This window comes from Rhinoderma darwinii, chromosome 11 (assembly GCF_050947455.1).
Source record: "Rhinoderma darwinii isolate aRhiDar2 chromosome 11, aRhiDar2.hap1, whole genome shotgun sequence".
Lineage (NCBI taxonomy): Eukaryota > Metazoa > Chordata > Amphibia > Anura > Rhinodermatidae > Rhinoderma > Rhinoderma darwinii.
The window spans coordinates 7589764-7615297 of record NC_134697.1 but is presented as its reverse complement, the minus strand read 5'-3'; the positions used below and the strand labels follow the sequence as shown (position 1 = coordinate 7615297).

Sequence of the window (25534 nt, the reverse complement as noted above, 5' to 3'; positions counted from 1 at the left end):
CAACAGACAGTTACATAACAGGAGGAAAATTATCCCCAGTAGCACAGAGTATTTCAGGGGAGAGGTGTATGTTAATCTGGTGGGAGATCACAGAGTGATAGTTACGTAGCAGAAGGTGCAGAGGTCCCAGCAGAACAGAGTATTTCAGGAGAGGCGTATGCTGGTCTTGTTGGGGGCAGTGACATGTTCGTTTCTGTGATGTTAATGAAGGTAGGGCTGCAGATGACTAGATCAGTGTCATATTGTGAGGACGAGAATGGAAGCTAGTGGGAAAGGGTTACGTGGTGGAAGAAGCAAGGTTCCCAGCAGCACAGAGTATTTCAGGAGATGAGTGTGCTGATCTTGTGGGGGGGGGAGTAAGTGTTCGCTCATGTGATGTTAGTGAGGACAGGGCTGCATGTGACGGGTAGAGTCATGGTATGAGGATGAAAAGGGAGAAAAGCGGGAGATCACAGACTGAGGGTTACATAGTGGAAGGAGTAGATTTCCAGAAGCACAGAGCATTTCAGGTTATAGGATTGTGTTGATCTTGTGGGCGGCTCTCCGCTTACGCCATGTTAGTGAGGACAGGGCTGCAGGTGACAGGAGACGTGTCATGCTTTGTATAGCAGCGGCTTCTTAAACCATAAGGTATTTCCATATCATTACTTCGCCTCAAACCCAAAGCGAGGAGTTTATTCCTCATTTCAGTAAGAAGATCATTTCTGTACATCGCATATTAAAGTTTATGTCCAGCCAAGCAGAACATTCCCATATTACTCCAGAATCCAAAGTTCAGCGTTGTTACCTCCAGAGCTGTCACTCAAAACTTCATATTTCATGGGACTGCAGTCGGATCTCCCAGTAAAGGTCTCCGCCACATAAGAAGACCCCAGTACTAGTAGATAGGGGGGCTGTTACAAAATTTGCATTGGGACCCTGGGGCTTCTATTTACCCCTCTGATCTTTATAGTGGGCAGAGTCCTGTTTCCCACATTTCGATTATACAATTCTGCCTGCCTGCAGCCACCACTAGAGGGAGCTCAGGAGCCTAATGCATACGATGTATACATTGTAGTCAATAATAAGACAGTATACAGTGAGTCTATGCAGGGGACATACAGTAGAGATACTTTGTAATGAGCTTTTCCATCCCATCATTTATTTATACTGTGATGTTCTAGAACATTCTCATCTTCGTCGTTGCAGCCGCCTCCATGTTCCGGACGTTACAAAAGAGTAACGTTCTATTGAATATGTAACATTAATGCTACATTGAGGTTCTTCTATGTGTGAGTTATGGGGGTGCTCCCCCTTTTTTTACCTACACTTCCTTTTTCTGCATTTCTTCATGATAAAATACAATAGATATTGATATGTTTCGTTGCATTGTATCAGTTTCTATGGCAAGTGTTGGCTCCGATCCCAGAACATTAGCGAGATCCCTTGAAGGTGAAATTACACAAACACTCGAGCGAAATGTATTGAAATTCAGGTGCTTGGAATCTACAAGGAGCAGAAACGAGCAAATAATTGTGTCGGCTTCTATAAATTCACAGGTATCAAGCTGTTCTCTCTGAATAAATAGCGAACAAATGGTAGATGAAGACAAAGTTACTTTCTATCAACAGAAGGAAAGAAAAAAAAAAGGAAATCTGTGACCGGCTCTGGGAATCTTTACAATTCCAGAGCAATTTTTCAAGACTAATTAAATCCTAAATTTCTATTTTAAGAGACCTCATAGATTGCAACCACGGATAATAAGAATCACAGGTTTCAGGTATTTATCTCATCATTTGATTCCATTTTTTATTGCAGTATAATTACTTTACAAGATCCTGCTGGTAAATGAAGAAAATACTAGAACTGCAGTAAAGACTGACACACCAGAAAATTAGCAGTAAAGAAGGGCTGGCAGATTTATATGTTGGATTGTGGTAAGCTTGGTGATAACTTTTGTGGACACTGACTGGGTCAATATTTCTGTCCATGAATAAAATACCAGAACAGCAGTAAAGTCTGACACACAGGAAGAGCAATAGGAGGGACGAGGCTATTAGATGTATATGCTAGTCAAGTGGTACGTTTAGTTATAACTCCTATGGGCACTGGTTGTGATCTTAATTTCCTTTCATCTCAATCCACCTGGATCTTGAATAGAAAGCCAGAACTGCAGTGAACACTGACACACAGTAAGATTAGTAGGCAGATTTATATGCCATTCAGAAACTGTAGTAAGTTTGGTGATAACTTCTATGGGCAACTACTCTGACTTATATTTTATTTTATGTCCATGCTCCTGGTTCATGAATAGAACAAGAACTGCAGAGAAGAATGACACACGGAAGGAGCAGGCAAATGTATATACAATTCAGCTATTGTGGTAGACTTGGTAATAACTGATATGGGACCTCTGTATTTGGTCATCTTTGATTTCTATTCATCAATAGAATTCTAGAGCTGCAGTAAAGACTGACACACAGGAGGAGTGCCAGAGAAGAAGAGACTGGCAGATTTACAGTATATGCCATTTAGGTGGTAACTTGTTCTAACTCGTATAAGCAGTGATTGTGACCTTTTCATCTCAATCCTTCTGGTTCATGAATAGAATGCAAGTACTGCATGGAAAACTGACACATTGGAAGAGTAGTAGGAGAGAAGAGAGAAGGCAATGGCAGATCTATATGTCATTTAGGTACCGTGAAAAGCTTTGCAATAACTTCTTACTGGGACCTTTATGTGTTTTCATTTAAATCCTCATGGTTCATGAATGAAATGCCAAAACTGAAAAAGACTGACACACAGGAAGAGAAGGAGCAGGCAAATGTATATAGCATTGCGGTACTGTGGTAAGCTTGATGATCACTCTTAGAGCCATTGACTGGGACTCATATTTTCATTTATCTTAAATTCCTATTCAAGAATAGAATGCCAAAACAGCAGAAAATACTGACACACAGGAAAAAGTAATAAAAAGGAAGGGGTAAGCAAAATGTATATGTCATTCAACTACTGTGGTGAGCTTGGAGACAACTCCTCTGAGCACTAGGGACCTGTATTTCTGTTCAATCTGATCCTTCTGGTTAATGAGTAGAATGGGAGAACTGCAGAAAAGACTGACACACAGGAAGAGTGGAAGGAGAGAAGGGGTAAGTAGAGTTGTATATACCATTCAAGTACCTTGGACAGTGTATTAGCGACTTCTATGGGCAATGACTAGGATCGGGGGTGTAGCTATAGGGGGTGCAGAGGTAGCAGTCGCACCTGGGCCCTGGAGTCTCAGGGGGCTGAAAGGCCCCTCTGCCACATATGACACCAGTATTAGAATTGGCACATGGTAGCTGGGGGTCCTGGTAAAGATTTTTCATTGGAGCCCATGAGCTGCAAGTTAATCTAGTCTCTACATGTCTGTTCATCCTGAACCTGCTGGTTCAGGAACGTAATACCAGAAATGCAGAGTGGACTGACACATAGGATAGCAGTGGTGGAGAACGGGCAGGCGATGACCATGGAAAGTTGAGGGAGTTCTCCTACGGGCACTGTCAATGGTCACCCGGCACCTATGCCTACGGTAACCTTATGGACTAGTATAGAAGGCGAGGGATCTCATATAGTGAGGGAGGACCAGCTGCATGACAGCCCACATGATAGCCAGATGCCTTCTGGGAGCTAGCAATACAAGCCTCTCCCCTTAGGGTTTCCATTCATTGCAATGTAGGGCACAATCGGGCAGAAAACAGACAGGAAAATAAGAGCAAGATGTGAGCTGGAAATATTCTGTATACAGCTGTCCAAGATCCGGGTCGTCTTAAGAATAAGATTAATCACAGCGCTCCGTCCCTGGAGGAGGAGGAATCGGTAAAATAGATGAATCTGGACATATTTTCCTCTAATGTTTAGTGATAAATGATGCAGACACAGATGCAAGTTGTGCTGCTGATAAATGACAGAACGAGGGGTCACACGACGCAGCCAGCTGGGGCCCGCCAGGTGCGAGGCAGAGGAAAAACGATCATTACATGTGACTCATATCCAAGTGGCCCAAATGTAGATGAGGCTTATAGTTCACGCGTTTCAGGCCTCCTTAAAAAATACAGTATGCTGGTATGTACATGAAGAAGAGGGGAGGGTCAGAGCCTAAGTCACATGGGGCCCCTTCATTGTGCTGATTCATGCCACCACTACCAACCCTTGATCAATGAGGTGGGCCCAACACTTGTTCTCTGCTAGTTAGACCCCCCCCCCCCCCCCATCACTAAGGAGGACCTCTGGGGTTGTCTCATTGAACAGACGTCCTTTGATATTAAGTGGTTCCTCCAACAGTGACAGCTAATCGGGGGCGGTGCCAGCAGTGGGACCACCCCCTATGAGCTAGTCACGGGGGAAATCTCCAAAATGGACAGGGTTTACCCAGAGTGGGGTGATCCCTTTAGGTAGCCAATGAATTTTCATTAATGAAATGATGGGAGGACACTGTACCTTGGGTAGCGCGTACTTTGGCAACTTCATCTGTGAAAATGGCTCTCGTCTGTACGAAACGTAATAGTGCGGACGTCCTCCAGAAGTCAGCTGCAATATAGAGAAAGTCAGAGGATAAATGGTTAGTAGGGGATGATAATTGATGACCACCATTACGGCCATCACAGTGGTTGTCACCCAACTTTCCTAGAGTCCTGAAAAGCAAACCTACCTAGGTATGGGAGCAATATCGCAGAAGAAAATGTATCCTTTAATAACAAAGAAGCTTTGTCAATCAGGGTACTAAGAAATCTGGGTAACGACCCCTATAGCAACAGTAATGGTGACCATATAAATTGTCACCCAGCTTTCCCAGGAGCAGGAGAAGTGAGAAAAGGGGCAGATACAATGTCCCAAAATGTGTTATAAGAGATTTTCCATAGGTACAGCTCCTACTCTACCTCAACACAGTGAGTTAGCCCTGTATGTAGTACAGTAACAAATTCAGCACTGCTACATCTGTATCACTAAGAAACGGCTGCAAACATCAGTATAGGCTGCTTAAATGGATTGAGGATCACAATCTGCTGCACTGCGGACAATTTTAGGCTTAGTCTGTGTTGAGATTTGCCAGGTGGGTAGAAGTTGTTCCTGCAAATCTTGGTTCCCATTAAACCAGGTCACTAGCTCTGCTACATCGGCAGGTTTGGGGATTACCTCTAATTACTGTGCAGTAAGAGCCAGTAAGGGAAGAGCCATATAGAATCAGTAGATTAGGAAGTAACAGATTCAAAAATCTCTTAATTGGGGTATTACGGGATTAGCGCTATCCGATATTACGTGCTAGAACTCTCTGTGGGAAGAGGTCGCAATATCAATGTACAAAAATGTTCGTACACTTTAGAAACCCGCTGCTGTAAATCGGCACCAACTGCTGGAGAATCTCAAAAATTTAGGAACATGCAAAAGATTCTATAGGCACAGCGCGAAGGGCATCAGTTTACCATTTAAATCCATATACAGATATAGCAGAGCTGAATAAGTAATTGAACGGTTTCTTTCGGAATGTAGTAGAGTTACCTGCAGATTTATAAGGTAACACATTGGAATATCACGGTACTCAATGCCAGTTGACAAACTCAGCTCCACTACATCCTTACAGAATAGTGTTGTGTTTTTTGATTTATACTATGCAGAGCATGGAGCAAACACTACATCTCTTGCTATGCACTACAGCAGAGCACTTTATCAGATTATTGAACAGTGTCTCATATAAACATCACATCTCTATCAATGCAGCACAGCTAAGCACTTTATTAGATTATTATACGATCAAAAAACCAGAGGTAGGGAGGAATCCTCCAGCTCACCTGACACTATGGAGCGTGTCGTAGATAGCGCCCGGATCCTCGTGTCGGCACACGATAGAGAAATACAGGAGAGAAACAAGATGGGTCCAGCGCTGTGGTTAGTAAAATGGAAGCAAGTTCCAAGTTTAATGGTCCTGGTTAAAAGAGATCCAAGTGTTTGGAGTCCTGGTGTGAGAAAGTGGGGGGATAATATCCTCAGAGCCTACGCGTTTCGGACGTCGAACCACAGCACTGGACCCATCTTGTTTCTCTCCTGTATTATTATACGATGTCTGGTGTAAACACTACTTCTTCCACAATGCATTGCAGCAGAACACCTGTTAAAATTATTGCACCAATCATGAAGACTACATCTTCCACAATTCACCAAAGCAAAGCACCTTATCACATTATTGCACCATGCTTGATGCAAACGCTACATCTCCTACAATGTATCACAGCAGAGAATTGTACCAGTCCTTGGTATAAACACTACTTCTCCCACAATGCATCGCTGCAGACCATGCTTTGTACATACACTGAAAAAGCAGGAGGTAGCAGTAGACATAAGATTCTGCAGCTAGAGCCACTACCAATCCTGAAAACGAGAATGACCAGTTCTCATTCCCAAAAGAGAAGCGGCGACACTGTGCCGCCACTCTTCATTAAAGTCAGTAGAAGATACAGAAATCTGACAACTTGAACATGAGCGGAGCACCACAGCTCTTTGAATTGGGAATGTCCCAGCAGTTGGACCCTTCCGATCGCACTCTGATTGCAAATCCTGTCAATATCCCACAAAGTCTGGGGTACAAAAGCCTCTAAAGGGGTGATAAAACAAATCATTTGGGACTGATCCTCACTGATCCCGAGCATGGGCCAGTTTTGGTCCCAATTGTCAATAAAGAACTGGCTGCTCATGTGGGGTTCCCTTTCATTGAAATAGTGGAACCTACTGGAGCTGCCAAGTGCCCAAAACTCTATTCTACAAAAAAAATAAACTGTAAGTAAAATAAAAAATATTCTATTGAGGTATTTCTTCAACCCAATCGCTGGTCTCCTTCAAGGAGGTCCTCAATGTAAGGTTATGTGACCTCTGGAGGTTCTCTGCCAGGGGCATATCTATACTCCCAGTTGCACATGACTGAGTGTCACTCGGGCCGTTTTGCACGGCATCCGAGTGGCAGCGGGTGAATTGGGTCTGTGAAAACGGATCCGACTCTCTGGAGGACCTGTCCTGTCCTGCATTACACAGACAACACATTGATATGAATGGACACTGTGTAATACTTCATTTCTCCTGAGGTGGCACTGCAGGAAAATGTAACACTTACTGCCAGGTTTCCCCACAGATCACAGCTGATCGCTGGGGGTCCCAGCAGCAGGACACACTGTGAGCCGCTTATTGTCAATGGACCCTTCTAACAAGTAGGGATTGTCCAAAGTGGAGAGCTCTTTTTACTGACCTCCGGCATCAAGAGGACCCACTGCCGGTGGGAAGGTGTTAGAGCTTTTTATAACTCCCATTCATTTTGAAGAAAAGGGACAAACATGTCGGCCACCTCTCCAATGATTTTCAATGCGTTATCTGACATCAACAACCCCTATTACAATTGCCCCTCTATGTGAACCTGCCCTGCCCCCCACTTATCTGATGTTTTTAGCAGGTATGATGAGAAAGGCTTCATTTTTGCTGTATTATTTTATTCTGAATTTACCTGTGCAGTAATGTTAGATTTTGATAATGCATTCATGAGATCTACTCACAGTATACCACAGTAGCGTTGATTCAAGTGGTGATGTTGTCACAGCCCCGCCCTTATTCCTCACCTCCAAATATTCTATTGACCGTTTTCTAACCGTTCTTTAATGTTAAAGGGGGAAACCTTGGACAATTCCATCAATTATTATATTGTTAGAACAATATAATAATAATAATAATAATAATAATAATAATAATAATAATAATAATAATATAAATAGTAATAATAAAAAAAAATATTATATCATTATTTTTAGTATTTTATTATTTTATTATAATCATCATATTTTATTTTTATTATCATTATTATTTTATTATTATTAATAATAATAATATTAATAATAATAAAATAATGATAATAATAATAAAATAGGTCTATGAAAAACGTCTCCAAAAACGTCCCAAGGAGTGACCTGCATTTCTTTTTCGCTGCCTTTTTTTACACGTCCGTTTTTCAAAACTGCCTCGTAAAAAAACGGCCTGTCGGAACAGAACGCCATTTTTCCCATTGAAATCAATGGGCAGATGTTTGGAGGCGTCCTGCTTCCGGTTTTTCGGCCGTTTTCCGTCCGTTTACGGCCCAAAGAACGTCCGAAAATAAGCCGTGTGAACATACCCTTACCATTGAAATGAACAGACTGTCAGTGTAATGCATAGACGTGTCGGGTCCTCCAGAGAGAGAAAGACACTCTCCTTTCCTGTTAATACATGATAATTCTGAATGAGGGACTCTTCTAACCCAGACAACAACTTTATAACCTCGCCTCCAAGTTTCTTAAATGGCAGCACTATATATTCCTACCACTAGGTAGTGATGTAGAGTAATGTACTGCACATGACTTTATGACAGCGCTTCGTGCTCCATATTGCCTGTGGAGATGTTTCTGTATAACAGCACACCATGTGGTCAGGCATGGTACTACAAGTATTCTTTTTTTTTTACATGTTTAATGTAAAACATAATTATTAATCCAAGCAATATTGTAATTAATGAGTAAAATAAAGTGAAAAATTTGAGGGCATTCAAATTCTTCCAAGCCTTCTACATCCGTGCGCTGATACTTTAGGAAAGAAGCACCATGCAGACTCCTGAATTAATGCTTTTTGGGAGTTCCAACCATTTTTCAGCCAAAAGCTCCATCCAATACATTCACCAGCGTGAAGCAAACAATTAGGCTCAGGGGATACAATTAGTAGAGAAGAGATAAGCATATTGCTCATTGACTTTAAGAAAACCTAATTACTTGGTGTAGGCGATATTGAGAAACCAAGTACCAAGAGAACCCTTCAATGAATTATTACACTGCACAGGATCCAGGTCTTATGCGTGATCAGGCACCATTCAGCTGGCTGGGCCAAGTGCCCATCATGTGTCTACAGAGAGCCATGACCAGGGAAGGCGGACCACTGCGGCTACTCGGGAAATATCTAAAAGCTTCAGTCTTATGAAGAGAGTAGCCAGAATTCTGCAAGAGGTGAATACAATGGCCAAGAACGTAATTTGCATGAATAAGACACAAATGGGTATTAAAGTGCAGCTAAACGTTTGACAAACTTCTGACATGTCATAGTGACATGTCAGAAGTTTTGATTGGTGGGGGTAAATATTTGTGTATCAGTGTGATTGGTGCAACTTTCTAATTACATTTTATTAAAAAATATTTTTACTTTTTGAGATACAGCTGCTTTGTATCCTGTATATAGAGTAGCTATAGATCCGTCAGATCAGTGGGACTGACGGGTTCAGTGCCAGAAGGTCCTGCATGTCTCTGACAGTTCATAACTTAGATGTGATCAAGAACATGTGGATCTTGCACCCGCTGACACTGAACCCGTCAGTCCCATAGCTATGGATAGGATTAGATACAGTGGCTCAGCAGACAGTATCACACATGATAGGATTAGATACAGTGGCTCAGCAGACAGTATCACACATGATAGGATTAGATACACAGCTCAGCAGACAGTATCACACATGATAGGATTAGATACAGTGGCTCAGCAGACAGTATCAGACATGATAGGATTAGATACATTGGCTCAGCAGACAGTATCACACATGATAGGATTAGATACATTGGCTCAGCAGACAGTATCAGACATGATAGGATTAGATACATTGGCTCAGCAGACAGTATCACACATGATAAGATTAGATACAGGGGCTCAGCAGACAGTATCACACATGATAGGATTAGATACAGCGGCTCAGCAGACAGTAACACACATGATAGGATTAGATACAGTGGCTCAGCAGACAGTATCAGCCATGATAGGATTAGATACATTGGCTCAGCAGACAGTATCACACATGATAAGATTAGATACAGGGGCTCAGCAGACAGTATCACACATGATAGGATTAGATACAGGGGCTCAGCAGACAGTATCACACATGATAGGATTAGATACAGTGGCTCAGCAGACAGTATCAGACATGATAGGATTAGATACATTGGCTCAGCAGACAGTATCACACATGATAAGATTAGATACAGGGGCTCAGCAGACAGTATCACACATGATAGGATTAGATACAGCGGCTCAGCAGACAGTAACACACATGATAGGATTAGTTATAAGGCCCAGCAGACAGTATCACACATGATAGGATTAGATACACTGGCTCAGCAGACAGTATCACACATGATAGGATTAGATACAGTGGCTTAGCAGACAGTATCACACATGATAGGATTAGATACAGCAGCTCAGCAGACAGTATCCCACATAATAGGATTAGATACACTGGCTCAGCAGACAGTATCACACATGATAGGATTAGATACAGTGGCTCAGCAGACAGTATCACACATGATTGGATTAGATACAATGGCTCAGTAGACAGTATCACACATGATAGGATTAGATACAGTGGCTCAGCAGACAGTATCACACATGATTGGATTAGATACAGTGGCTCAGCAGACAGTATCACACATGATAGGATTAGATACAGTGGCTCAGCAGACAGTATCACACATGATTGGATTAGATACAGTGGCTCAGCAGACAGTAACACACATGATAGGATTAGATACACAGCTCAGCAGACAGTATCACACATGATAGGATTAGATACACAGCTCAGCAGACAGTATCACACATGATAGGATTAGATACAGTGGCTCAGCAGACAGTATCAGACATGATAGGATTAGATACATTGGCTCAGCAGACAGTATCACACATGATAGGATTAGATACAGGGGCTCAGCGGACAGTATCACACATGATAGGATTAGATACAGTGGCTCAGCAGACAGTATCAGACATGATAGGATTAGATACATTGGCTCAGCAGACAGTATCACACATGATAAGATTAGATACAGGGGCTCAGCAGACAGTATCACACATGATAGGATTAGATACAGCGGCTCAGCAGACAGTAACACACATGATAGGATTAGTTATAAGGCCCAGCAGACAGTATCACACATGATAGGATTAGATACAGTGGCTCAGCAGACAGTATCACACATGATAGGATTAGATACACTGGCTCAGCAGACAGTATCACACATGATAGGATTAGATACAGTGGCTTAGCAGACAGTATCACACATGATAGGATTAGATACAGCAGCTCAGCAGACAGTATCACACATAATAGGATTAGATACACTGGCTCAGCAGACAGTATCACACATGATAGGATTAGATACAGTGGCTCAGCAGACAGTATCACACATGATTGGATTAGATACAGTGGCTCAGCAGACAGTATCACACATGATAGGATTAGATACAGTGACCCAGTATAGGTAAGTATAATATTTGTTTTGCTTTTTTACAGGCTCGGTCGTCGGACTACGTCGGATTCGAGGACTACTTTGATGACGGCTGTTTTTATTTAAAAAAAAATGGTTAATGAGGGTTGGGTGGTGTTTTTTTAATTTCAATAAAATATTTTTTTCCATGTCCATGTATTTTTTTAAACTTTATTACTACCGCTATAGTAATGGCCGCTGGCTGATTGACAGCGTCCATTACTAAGGTGGTGCAGAGGCTAACACTAACCCCCATTACCCCAGTACCCACCGTCACCAGGGGTGCCTGGAAGAGCAGGTACCCGACCATCTATAGTGATAGTCAGGCACTGGGGCGGCTGCAGGCTGGTGTTATTTAAATGACGTGGAGTCCCCCCATTTTTCATAAGCAGCCAGATACAACACAGCAGCAACAGGCTAGCAGATGAGGAGCAGTGGCGGATTATCATATGGGCGATTCGGGCGGCCGCCCGGGGCCCGAGGCTCCCAGGGGGCCCATGGCAGCCCGAACCGCACATCTTCCAAACCTATTCAGCGCGCTAGCGCTGCTAACTTCCGAAGATGAGGAGGGGAGGAGCAGGGAATTGGCCGGGAAAGGGGTAGGACACGCCTCCCTGACAAGTGCGCCATTGAGTAACAGAACAGCGACGGACGGCTGTTCTGTTACTCCAAAGCTGCAAGAGAAGAGAAGAGCCGGGCGGTCACCGGCGCTGAGGTTAGTTATCCTCCTACCCAACTGGTTCCCGACCGCTGGCTGTATTTTTACGGCCAGCGGTCAGGGTCCTTAAAACCCGAGCCATAGACTTTCTACGGCTCGGGTTTTAACTTGCTGCCCGCGCGATCGGGCAGCTGAATGTCGGGTCTCCGGCTGTCAGTGACTGCCGGGGACCCTGAGGAGAGGATAGAAGCAGCTTTCGCTGCTTCTGTCTTCTCCGATGTCTTCTTACACAGCGTTCAATGAACGCTGTGTATAGGAATAGAGACAGCAGCAGCGGCGCTGTCTCTATTCCTCCCGGTGATCATGTGACTGGTCACATGATCACCGGGTGCCGTTAGTGACAGACTGTTGCTGGGTCTAACTAGACCCAGCACAGCCCTATTAGTGACAATCGTCACTATGAGAGGGCTGATTTCCCCTGTAACTGGGGCTGCTGTGCAGCCCCAGTTACAGTGGAAAAACCTGTTGTAAAATAAAGAAAAAATATATATAAAGTTCCCCAAAGGTCTTCTTTGACCTTTGGGGGACAGACCATAGTAATAAAAAAATAGTAAAGTAAAGTGCAAAAAAAAAAGAAATAATAAATACACATAAAATACCCACCCCAAAATAAAAACGTTCCCCCCCCCCCGCCAATCATTGTTGTAACGCTAGCGCTGACCCAATTACCCTAATATAGACATGTAATATATTAAAATTTACGGTAAACAATGACGATTACAAATAAAAGGTCTATTTTAGGGTAAAACTGTTATTACCAAAAAAAATAGCTGAAACGTAAAAAAGCTTATTTTTTTACTATTATTTTCAAACTTTATGAATAAAAATTCTAAAATAGCAATTGTCTACGGAAAAAACGTCGCAAAAATCACGTCGTTTTTTTTTATTTTTTATAAAAATGTGTGTTTGGTGCAACTTGTAATTCCGTTTTATTAAAAAATATTTTCACTTTTTGTGATACAGCTGCTTTGTATCCTGTATCCGTCAGGTCAGCAGGACTGACGGGATCAGTGAAACGGGCCCTGCGCTAAATTATAATCTTAGATGTGATAGATTTGAGGTGGATCCTGCGTGTCACTGATCCTGTCAGTCCTGCTGACCTGACGGATACAGGATACAAAGCAGCTGTATCTCAAAAAGTGAAAATATTTTTTAATGAAATCAATCAATCACACACATACTTTATATATATATATATATATATATATATATATATATATATATATTATAATATAAAGTTTTTAAATGTGTACATAACCTTGTGGCACTATATACAAGGGGGAGCGCTGTGTGCCACTATATACAAGGGGGAGCGCTGTGTGCCACTATATACAAGGGGGAGCGCTGTGTGCCACTATATACAAGGGGGAGCGCTGTGTGCCACTATATACAAGGGGGAGCGCTGTGAGGTACTATATACAAGGGGGAGCGCTGTGTGCCACTATATACAAGGGGGAGCGCTGTGTGCCACTATATACAAGGGGGAGCGCTGTGTGCCACTATATACAAGGGGGAGCGCTGTGTGCCACTATATACAAGGGGGAGCGCTGTGTGCCACTATATACAAGGGGGAGCGCTGTGTGCCACTATATACAAGGGGGAGCGCTGTGTGCCACTATATACAAGGGGGAGCGCTGTGTGCCACTATATACAAGGGGGGGGCTGTGTAGTGCTATCCACAGTGGTATGTGTGTGGCGCTCTTTATAGGGGGGGCTTTTTGGTGCTATTTACAAGGGGGAGGGCTGTGTGGCGCTCTCTACAGGGGGGCTGTTTGGCACTATATAGGGGGCTGTGTGTAACGCTCTCTATGGGGGGGATGTGTGATATATAGAGGGGGCTGTGTATGGCGATATCTATGGGGGTGTGTAATATCTACAGGGGCTGTGTGTGGCACTATGTACAGGGGGCTGTGTGTATGGTGTTTTACAGTGTGTGGTATTATTATATTCAGGCGCAGTGTTTGGTGCTATTATATTTAGGGGTACAGTATGTGGCACCATGATAACTTTATTTTCGTTTATAGGTGTGGAAATGTTGGAAAAGTGAGGAGACGTCTGAGTGGCAAATTCTGCAGAAATGAGTCATGGCCGGGAGAAGTCGTCATGAGCGCTGGACCGGATGGAGAAGAAAAGAGGAAAAAAACTACTAGAATCTGAGACGTCGTCACCTGTGAGTCACTAGATTTATAGAGAATCTGTCACCTCTCCTGACATTTTTATTATAGGAATCCTTGTATTTCACAAAAAGTCTTTCTGCAGTCCAGGACTGATAGACAATTCCCCTTGTCAGGAGGTTGTGTCCCTGCACAGTGTGATCCTGTCAGTATGTAGGGACACCGCGCTGTGACAAGGGAAATCGTAACACTGTTAATGCTTGCCCAAAAAGGTAGTGTTAAAAATAGTTACGGCGCGGCAGGGCGGCGGTGAGGAAGGGGGGCCCAAGTTTGGGTAACAGCCCAGGGCCCATGGTCTACTTAATCCGCCACTGATGAGGAGGGTAAGTATATTGTTACTGTAGTAACAGGGGCCCGTGTAATTTATTACATAGGCCCCAGTTACTATAGTAAGTTTTGGTAGACATGGTACTGGGGGGCCACGGACCCCCCTGGCTTTGGGGTCAGGTAGCTACACTACTGTATCTATCTATCTATCTATCTATCTATCTATCTATCTATCTATCTATCTATCTATCTATCTATCTATCTATCTATCTATCTATCTATCTATCTATCTATCTATCTAATCTATCTATCACGTTTTAGACATCCCATCTCAATATTATGGATGTTGCTATGATGTTGGGCCCCTTGTTGCGGATGAAACAGCTTCCACAAGATTTTGGAGTTTCTTGGGAAATTTGTTTCCATTCAGCCAAAAGTTCATTTGATGGGTGAGGCACTGATTTTGGCTGAGAAGTTCTTCTCTCCAGAGTCCAGTGGCGGCGTCCTCTGCCCCACTCCAGCCTGCGCTCGTTTGCATGGTGCCGGTGCGGTACCTTCTATCTGTGCCGATCCAGCTTTAATTTCTTTCATTGTCATCGCAGTTCAATGGGCAGCAAAATAAAACTTCCAATGACTGTTCTGCTTCTTTTCTGCTCATTCACCCTTGTTTGATTAATTAAAATAAGCCGCGCACTTCAGCTAATTATTGTAATGAAACTTTCTACATTCTGAGTTCTATGAAGACTTAATGCTCGATAAACTCTAATTGACCAGTGCTTAATAAGGAGCTATGAAACAATTTATCGTCGTGTCCCAGCTCTCCGCAACTTCTCTACCACCACAACCGACAATAAAAAGAATGAAAATGTAGCAACATAAAAAGTCTGATCCTGATGTGGATATACTGTATACCTGAGCTTTATACACCTGAGCTTTATATACCTGAGCTTTATACACCTGAGCTTTATGTACCTGAGCTTTATGTACCTGAGCTTTATGCACCTGAGCTTTATGTACCTGAGCTTTATACACCTGAGCTTTATGTACCTGAGCTTTATGTACCTGAGCTTTATGTACCTGAGCTTTATATACCTGAGCTTTATATACCTGAGCTTTATACACCTGAGCTTTATACACCTGAGCTTTATACACCTGAGCTTTATGTACCTGAGCTTTATGTACCTGAGCTTTATGCACCTGAGCTTTATGCACCTGAGCTTTATACACCTGAGCTTTATGTACCTGAGCTTTATGTACCTGAGCTTTATATACCTGAGCTTTTATGTACCTGAGCTTTATGTACCTGAGCTTTATGTACCTGAGCTTTATATACCTGAGCTTTATATACCTGAGCTTTATACACCTGAGCTTTATGTACCTGAGCTTTATATACCTGAGCTTTATATACCTGAGCTTTATATACCTGAGCTTTATATACCTGAGCTTTATACACCTGAGCTTTATGTACCTGAGCTTTATGCACCTGAGCTTTATGCACCTGAGCTTTATGTACCTGAGCTTTATATACCTGAGCTTTATATACCTGAGCTTTATACACCTGAGCTTTATGTACCTGAGCTTTATGTACCTGAGCTTTATACACCTGAGCTTTATACACCTGAGCTTTATGTACCTGAGCTTTATGTACCTGAGCTTTACGTACCTGAGCTTTATGTAGCGGAGATTTATGTACCTGAGCTTTATATACCTGAGCTTTATGTACCTGAGCTTTATATACCTGAGCTTTAAACACCTGAGCTTTATACACCGGAGCTTTATACACCTGAGCTTTATGTACCTGAGCTTTATGTACCTGAGCTTTATATACCGAAATTTAATATACCTGAGCTTTATACACCGGAGCTTTATGTACCTGAGCTTTATGTACCTAAGATTTATGTACCTGAGATTTATATACCTGAGCTTTATACACCGGAGCTTTATACACCGGAGCTTTATGTACCTGAGCTTTATGTACCTGAGCTTTATACACCTGAGCTTTATACAGTGGAGCTTTATACACCTGAGCTTTATGTAACTGAGCTTTATACACCGGAGATTTATGTACCTGAGCTTTATACACCTGAGCTTTATGTACCTGAGCTTTAAACACCTGAGCTTTATACACCGGAGCTTTATACACCTGAGCTTTATGTACCTGAGCTTTATGTACCTGAGCTTTATGTACCTGAGCTTTATGTACCTGAGCTTTATGCACCTGAGCTTTATACACCGGAGATTTATGTACCTGAGCTTTATATACCTGAGCTTTATATACCTGAGCTTTATGTACCTGAGCTTTATACACCTGAGCTTTATACACCGAAGCTTTATACACCTGAGCTTTATGTACCTAAGCTTTATACACTGGAGCTTTATACACCTGAGATTTATGTACCTGAGCTTTATACACCTGAGCTTTATGTACCTGAGCTTTATGTACCTGAGCTTTATGCACCTGAGCTTTATGCACCTGAGCTTTATACACCTGAGCTTTATGTACCTGAGCTTTATGCACCCAAGCTTTATACACCAGAGATTTCTGTACCTGAGCTTTATACACCTGAGCTTTATGTAGCTGAGCTTTATGTACCTGAGCTTTATGTACCTGAGCTTTATACACCGACGCTTTATACACCTGAGCTTTATGTACCTGAGCTTTATACACCGAAGCTTTATATACCTGAGCTTTATGTACCTGAGCTTTATATACTTGAGCTTTATGTACCTGAGCTTTATACACCGAAGCTTTATATACCTGAGCTTTATGTACCTGAGCTTTATATACTTGAGCTTTATGTACCTGAGCTTTATGTACCTGAGCTTTATACACCTGAGCTTTATATACCTGAGCTTTATACACCGAAGCTTTATACACCTGAGCTTTATGTACCTGAGCTTTATGTACCTGAGCTTTATACACCTGAGCTTTATGTACCTGAGCTTTATGTACCTGAGCTTTATATACCTGAGCTTTATATACCTGAGCTTTATACACCTGAGCTTTATGTACCGGAGGTTTATGTACCTGAGCTTTATGTACCTGAGCTTTATGTACCTGAGCTTTATGTAGCTGAGCTTTATACACCGAAGCTTTATACACCTGAGTTTTATGTACCTGAGCTTTATACACCTGAGCTTTATACACCTGAGCTTTATATACCTGAGCTTTATGTACCTGAGCTTTATACACCAGAACTTTATACACCTGAGCTTTAAACACATGAGCTTTATGTAGCAGAGCTTTATGTACCTGAGCTTTATATACCTGAGCTTTATATACCTGAGCTTTATACACCTGAGCTTTATGTACCTGAGCTTTATATACTTGAGCTTTATGTACCTGAGCTTTATGTACCTGAGCTTTATGTACCTGAGCTTTATACACCTGAGCTTTATGTACCTGAGCTTTATACACCGAAGCTTTATACACCTGAGCTTTATGTACCTGAGCTTTATATACCTGAGCTTTATATACCTGAGCTTTATACACCTGAGCTTTATGTACCGGAGGTTTATGTACCTGAGCTTTATGTACCTGAGCTTTATGTACCTGAGCTTTATGTAGCTGAGCTTTATACACCGAAGCTTTATACACCTGAGTTTTATGTACCTGAGCTTTATACACCTGAGCTTTATACACCTGAGCTTTATATACCTGAGCTTTATGTACCTGAGCTTTATACACCAGAACTTTATACACCTGAGCTTTAAACACATGAGCTTTATGTAGCAGAGCTTTATGTACCTGAGCTTTATATACCTGAGCTTTATATACCTGAGCTTTATACACCTGAGCTTTATGTACCTGAGCTTTATATACTTGAGCTTTATGTACCTGAGCTTTATGTACCTGAGCTTTATGTACCTGAGCTTTATACACCTGAGCTTTATGTACCTGAGCTTTATACACCGAAGCTTTATACACCTGAGCTTTATGTACCTGAGCTTTATGTACCTGAGCTTTATACACCTGAGCTTTATGTACCTGAGCTTTATGTACCTGAGCTTTATGTACCTGAGCTTTATGTACATGATCTTTATATACCTGAGCTTTATATACCTGAGCTTTATGTACCTGAGCTTTATATACCTGAGCTTTATATACCTGAGCTGTATACACCTGAGCTATATGTACCGGAGGTTTATGTACCTGAGCTTTATGTACCTGAGCTTTATGTACCTGAGCTTTATGTAGCTGAGATTTATACACCGAAGCTTTATACACCTGATCTTTATGTACATGAGCTTTATACACCTGAGCTTTATATACCTGAGCTTTATGTACCTGAGCTTTATACACCAGAACTTTATACACCTGAGCTTTAAACACATGAGCTTTATGTAGCAGAGCTTTATGTACCTGAGCTTTATACACCTGAGCTTTATGTACCTGAGCTTTATATACCTGAGCTTTATATACCTGAGCTTTATACACCTGAGCTTTATGTACCTGAGCTTTATATACCTGAGCTTTATATACCTGAGCTTTATACACCTGAGCTTTATGTACCTGAGCTTTATGTACCTGAGCTTTATATACCTGAGCTTTATATACCTGAGCTTTTATGTACCTGAGCTTTATATACCGAAATTTAATATACCTGAGCTTTATACACCGGAGCTTTATGTACCTGAGCTTTATGTACCTGAGATTTATGTACCTGAGATTTATGTACCTGAGATTTATATACCTGAGCTTTATACACCGGAGCTTTATACACCGGAGCTTTATGTACCTGAGCTTTATGTACCTGAGCTTTATGTACCTGAACTTTATATACCTGAGCTTTATACACCTGAGCTTTATACAGTGGAGCTTTATACACCTGAGCTTTATGTACCTGAGCTTTATGTACCTGAGCTTTATACACCGGAGATTTATGCACCGGAGCTTTATACACCTGAGCTTTATGTACCTGAGCTTTATATACCTGAGATTTAAACACCTGAGCTTTATACACCGGAGGTTTATGCACCGGAGCTTTATACACCTGAGCTTTATATACCTGAGCTTTATACACCGGAGCTTTATACACCTGAGCTTTATATACCTGAGCTTTATACACCTGAGCTTTATGTACCTGAGCTTTATGTACCTGAGCTTTATGCACCTGAGCTTTATACACCGGAAATTTATGTACCTGAGCTTTATATACCTGAGCTTTATACACCTGAGCTTTATGTAGCGGAGATTTATGTACCTGAGTTTTTTATACCTGAGCTTTACGTACCTGAGTTTTATGTACCTGAGCTTTATGTACCTGAGCTTTATATACCTGAGCTTTATGTACCTGAGCTTTATATACCTGAGCTTTATATACCTGAGCTTTATATACCTGAGCTTTATATACCTGAGCTTTATATACCTGAGCTTTTATGTACCTGAGCTTTATATACCTGAGCTTTATATACCTGAGCTTTATATACCTGAGCTTTATGTACCTGAGATTTATGTACCTGATATTTATGTACCTGAGATTTATACACCGGAGCTTTATGTACCTGAGCTTTATGTACCTGAGCTTTATGTACCTGAGCTTTATGTACCTGAGCTTTATACACCTGAGCTTTATACACCTGAGCTTTATACAGTGGAGCTTTATACAACTGAGCTTTATGTACCTGAGCTTTATGTACCTGAGCTTTATGTACCTGAGCTTTATACACCTGAGCTTTATACAGTGGAGCTTTATACAACTGAGCTTTATGTACCTGAGCTTTATGTACCTGAGCTTTATACACAGGAGATTTATGCACCTGAGCTTTATGTACCTCAGCTTTATATACCTGAGCTTTATACACCTGAGCTTTATGTACCTGAGCTTTATATACCTGAGCTTTAAACACCTGAGCTTTATACACCAGAGGTTTATGCACCGGAGCTTTATACACCTGAGCTTTATATACCTGAGCTTTATGTACCTGAGCTTTATGTACCTGAGCTTTATGCACCTGAGCTTTATACACCGGAGATTTATGTACCTGAGCTTTATATACCTGAGCTTTATGTACCTGAGCTTTATACACCTGAGCTTTATGTACCTGAGCTTTATACACCTGAGCTTTATACACCGAAGCTTTATACACCTGAGCTTTATGTACCTAAGCTTTATACACTGGAGTTTTATACACCTGAGATTTATGTACCTGAGCTTTATGCACCTGAGCTTTATGCACCTGAGATTTATGCACCTGAGCTTTATACACCTGAGCTTTATGTACCTGAGCTTTATACACCGAAGCTTTATACACATGAGCTTTATGTACCCGAGCTTTATACATTGGAGCTTTATACACCTGAGCTTTATGTACCTGAGCTTTATGTACCTGAGCTTTATATACCCGAGCTTTATACACCTGATCTATATGTACCTGAGCTTTATACACCTGATCTACATATACCTGAGCTTTATACACCTGAGCTTTATACACCTGATCTTTATATACCTGAGCTATTTAGCAGCCAGGCCGATCATCATTGTTAAACACAAGCCATAAAAGCCTTATGAAGGCTGAAATATGGACCCGCATTTCAGACCCCATTGTCTTATATGCAGTAAATATTACGCCAAAATAAGGAATTTGTTGGTAAAATACAATGAAGATAATTTTCACAGATTTGCTTAATCTTTGCTCATGTATTGGTTAAGTCTTCACTTTTTCAGCGCAATAACATCTGCTTATTATCTTTCCTTTCACTTGCTAGTTATTCTTCTTGGGCAAACCAGTGCAGATTTCCTCAGATGAAGGTAAAGGTGTAGCCCTCTTCATCAGGACTCTGATAACGTGTTGCAGCGTGAGATCACCAAACAAAAGCCATTGAAAAGTCATTAAAAAAGTCAAGTTAAAGTTTCCTGACTCTGTGTATTTAATGCATTAAAAGTCAAGATTCAGATGACTACATCTGTACATGTTTGTGCAAGGGCAGATATACCATATGTGCAGCGGGGCCCAGGCGGTGGGTGGTGGCGGGGGGGGGGGGTAACTCCCCTTAAAAGCTTATTTTTGCTGTCTATTTGATGTATGGAAGATTCTGAGTTTATTTCATGGTTTTTAATTTCTTGTGGATTGTTACAGAGACCTAAAAAGGTGCTTTATGATGAGCTGTTGGAGAGTAAGGGGCCCGTATACTGGTCTTGTTCACCCCCAGTGTTCGAGTATAGAGCTTTCATAGGCTACATACTGGTTGAGTAGTACGGTCTTTGCTCTGTTTGGTCTTTGGTTGAGCTGTTGGGGTTGGGAATGGTCTTATGATATGACTAGCTAAGGGTCGTGTAGTCCTATGAATTGTCTCATTCCGTAATTGACTCATCTTTGGTTCAGTTATATGACTGGTCTAATGTCTTGACTGGCTGAGGGCTATTCTAGTCCTAGTAGTGGTCTGATAATATGACTAGATAAGAGTTGGTCAGTCCTAAAAACTCTCTAATGATCTAATCGGTGGAGAGTTGGTCCAGTCCCATGAATGGTCGAATGTTCTAATAACAGGTTGGCCTAGTTATAAGACTAAGGGTCCTATTACATGGCCCAACACGGGCCATGGAAACGAGCACCGATCAAAAAGACAGTTCGTTGATCGGCGCTCGTTTGTTCCTTTCACAAGGAGCTATTTATGGGGACAAGCACTCGTTACTACGATCACTCGTCCCCTTATATTTCTCTCATGTCGGCATCACAACTCCCGATTTACACAGGAAGATTTGCTGCTGACAACGATAATATTCCTTGCAACATAAACAATACAATCAGCTGATGAACGTTTGCTCATTCATCAGCTGATCGCTTCCCTGTGTAAATGATCGGAAACGAACATTCACATGATCATTGCCGCTTGTTTTCCCAATAATTGGCCCATGTAAGAGGGCATTCAATACCACAAAAAGGCACATGTGTATTTTTATAGGATTTATTTTTAGTTTCGGTGGCCACACAGCGGTCATTCAGTATTTATTGGTGCCCAATTTATAAAGGTTGACTGGTTAGACGACTGGTCTTATTTCTTGACTGGCAAAGTTATACTAGAACCATGAATGATATAATGATAAAATTATTTAATGGTTGGTTCTACGAATTGTCTAATGATTAACAGAGAGTTGGTCCAGTCCCAAGAATGGTCTAATGTTCTAGCAAAGGTTCGGTTTAATGCCTGGATGTATATATTAGCCTTATGAATGGATTAATGACTAGAGAAGGGTTGGTTAATCCTAAGAGCTGTCCAATGATCTGATTAACAGAGAGTTGGTTTCATCCTTTATTCTTACAATGGCTTGCCCTAATTTTATGACTGGTTGTCACGGTCCTGGGGTATGTTGATGCACTAGGCCAGTCCGCCGTAATGGAGTGGCAGCTATTGGATCCACATACCCCAGGACTGTGAAAGTAACAAACACAGCAACAGGATACAGGATACGGGAAGAAAGATACGAGAACACTTAGCGCATGAAACAACCAAGGGACCATTTGCAATACGAACATGGGTAGGCAACAACAATTCTCAGGCATGGAGTGGAAGAGCAGAGCCATTTTTATAGTCCAGGGTGATATGGGGATAATTTGATAACTCTTTGCATGTGCTCGCGCTGGCCCTTTACGGCCGGGAACGAGCGTGCGCGCGCACCCTAGAGGACACTTCAGAGCAGGACGGCCGCGTGTGCTGGCGTCTCCAAGGAGGGAGATGCTGGCAAGAAGCCAGAAGTCTGCGGTCGTGGCCGTCGGAAGGTAAGGGATTACTGCCATTACACTGGTCTAATGCCTTGACTGACTAAGAGTACTAATGCCTTGACTAGCGAAGAGTTAAACAAGAACTATGAATGGTGTAATCGTATCATTAGTTAATGGTTAGCTGTTTGATTGGTTGGTTAGCTGACAAAGAGTTGGTCTAGTCCAGTTCATCCATTGTTCTAACAAAAGGTAATTTGTAGCTCCATACTTTATACTGCAGCTCTGCTTATTCAGATTGGCTGCTGTGCATACGCACAAGCCCATCACAAGCTAAACCATCATTAACATAAGATTATCTACTGCACATACACAGAGAAGAATAAACATTAATACGGGGGGGGGGGGGATCCTGGAAATCTATGTTAATTGGCCTTTAATATAAATATATATATATAAAATAACCAATCAAAGCCATAGGACACATGCTATAGGGAAGGCTGACATTGACTCACCTGTACAAAGACATATTCATCTTGGACGATGAGGGAGTTAGTATCAATATATCCTGCAAAGGGCTTTGTCCTCACCGTCTCGGAGCAGTTGTTCATCTTACAGACGATGTATTGAGCATCTGAAAAGAAGAAGAAGAGTAAATTACGGTAAATGCAAATTTTCTTACTTATTTTACTATTGCTATAAATATGTTACATGGTCAAACACGTCATTTTGGAGGATGAAAGTAAAGTGCACAATTATGTCCTGTACGTAAGTGTCGACAACATCATCCACACAATGAGTTGGTAATGCCCCTTGCTGAATATCATCACTTTTTGGTAAAATTAAAAACGAAAAAGAAAAGTTGTGAAATTTTTACATTTAAAAATAGGGACTGTGTAGAGTGGAAGGCGAGACTCGTTTTTGAAACCCATTTTTAAATACCTTAGTTAATAGTAGGGAGTTCCTTGTTCTTGGTCCCTCATCTATTAGCCAAAGTAGAGTGTGGCTACAAAGAGTGTCTATCGCTCTGGAGGACCCAGCACATCCTTACATTACACACACAGCCCATTGATTTGAATGGGCATTGTGTAATGCTTCATTTCACCTGCGGGGGCACTGCAGGAGAAGAAAACGCTTGCAGCCAGGTTCCTTCACAGATCACAGCTGACCTCTGGGGATCCCAGCAGTGGAACCTTCATATGAAAAGCTTTTTATTAGGACGAACCTTATAATAAAAAGAGATGGTCTATGGCAGACAACCCTTTTAAGAGCAAAAAATGCGAACTTTTTGGCAGAGAGGACCCATAATCGGGAGTCTGACAGATGAACTTGCTCATCTGTAGTTGTAATTTTTCATATATTAGCTCATTATTATTGAGATTGATAAACATTAAATTCTACGACATGAAAATCCCAATGCCATATAATCAACTTCAAGACATCGTGCAAATGGCGATTCAGTTACTGCTAGAATTCCCCTCACACTTCTTTCCTTTCTTCGGTTGAACAAAAACCCTTCTTGGCAGCATCTGTAGTCTGTTAAGACATGGGGAAGTGGCACATAATTGCAGGTAACACTGGCGTTCAGTTGTTCTGCAGTTCAGGTGCCAATGGCGCCTTGAAGGAATAAATCTGTGATCAGCTCTGTAGACAGATGGAGATATTCAAGCCATGACCTCCCGGCTAGGGATTCAGACAAGATAAATGTTCTACCAGCTGCTTCAGACAGACTCGCTAACACCTTTGTGTCCGTAGACAGCTTGCTCTCTTTTCCTGCTTATTCTCTGGCAGAAAACACACGTCTCGAATCCTCGCGGCTCCACCACCAAATTCCCAGAACTTGAGTCAAAATCTGCTATGAATTCTGTACTTTATATTCAAGGTAGCGGAGAGATAAGCACGTCAAACCCAAGCCAACCGGAAGACGGAGCGTGGTATACCGCCTGATCTGATGATGAAGTCCAGAGCGGAAATTAACTTTTTAATGACTGGAGTAATTTTGCCTCAGTGATCAGATTCCCTTTTTAACCATTTATGTGGTGGAGGGTTCCTCCATATCTAGACCTCCTACCAAGACTACATAATAAAATCAGCCATGTAAAACGAACTGCTGGGGAGTTCTATGAATGCGTTCTGTGACCTTCACTTGCTCGAGGACATGCAACTTTTTGCTCTAATGGAAAATGTTGCGTTAAAGTTGCTGTTGGGCATCGTTCACCCTTCACGTCTATTATTGGGTGACTATGGTAGAACCAATATGTGCCAAATAGGGGGGATACCAAGCAAGAGACCCCACTCTCCGACATGCGTATGCCCTGATTGGGCAAGTGGAAGGGGGTTGTTTTTCGTGAGACAACCCCCTTAAAAGCAAACAGAACGTGCAAAAAATTCTA

At 41.9% G+C, this 25534-nt stretch overlaps 1 protein-coding gene across 3 annotated transcripts in view; it reads right to left on the bottom strand.

The window, feature by feature from the left end:
• Positions 1 to 25534, bottom strand: part of SORCS1 (sortilin related VPS10 domain containing receptor 1) — a 536576-nt gene that overhangs the window by 123123 nt on the left and 387919 nt on the right. For all 3 annotated transcript variants that reach the window (XM_075842830.1, XM_075842831.1, XM_075842832.1), the window contains exons 7-8: positions 23657 to 23775; positions 4459 to 4548 (exon numbers count right to left, since the gene is read on the bottom strand). In XM_075842830.1, the coding sequence (XP_075698945.1) occupies positions 4459 to 4548; positions 23657 to 23775 (209 nt within the window). The remainder of the gene's footprint in view (positions 1 to 4458; positions 4549 to 23656; positions 23776 to 25534) is intronic.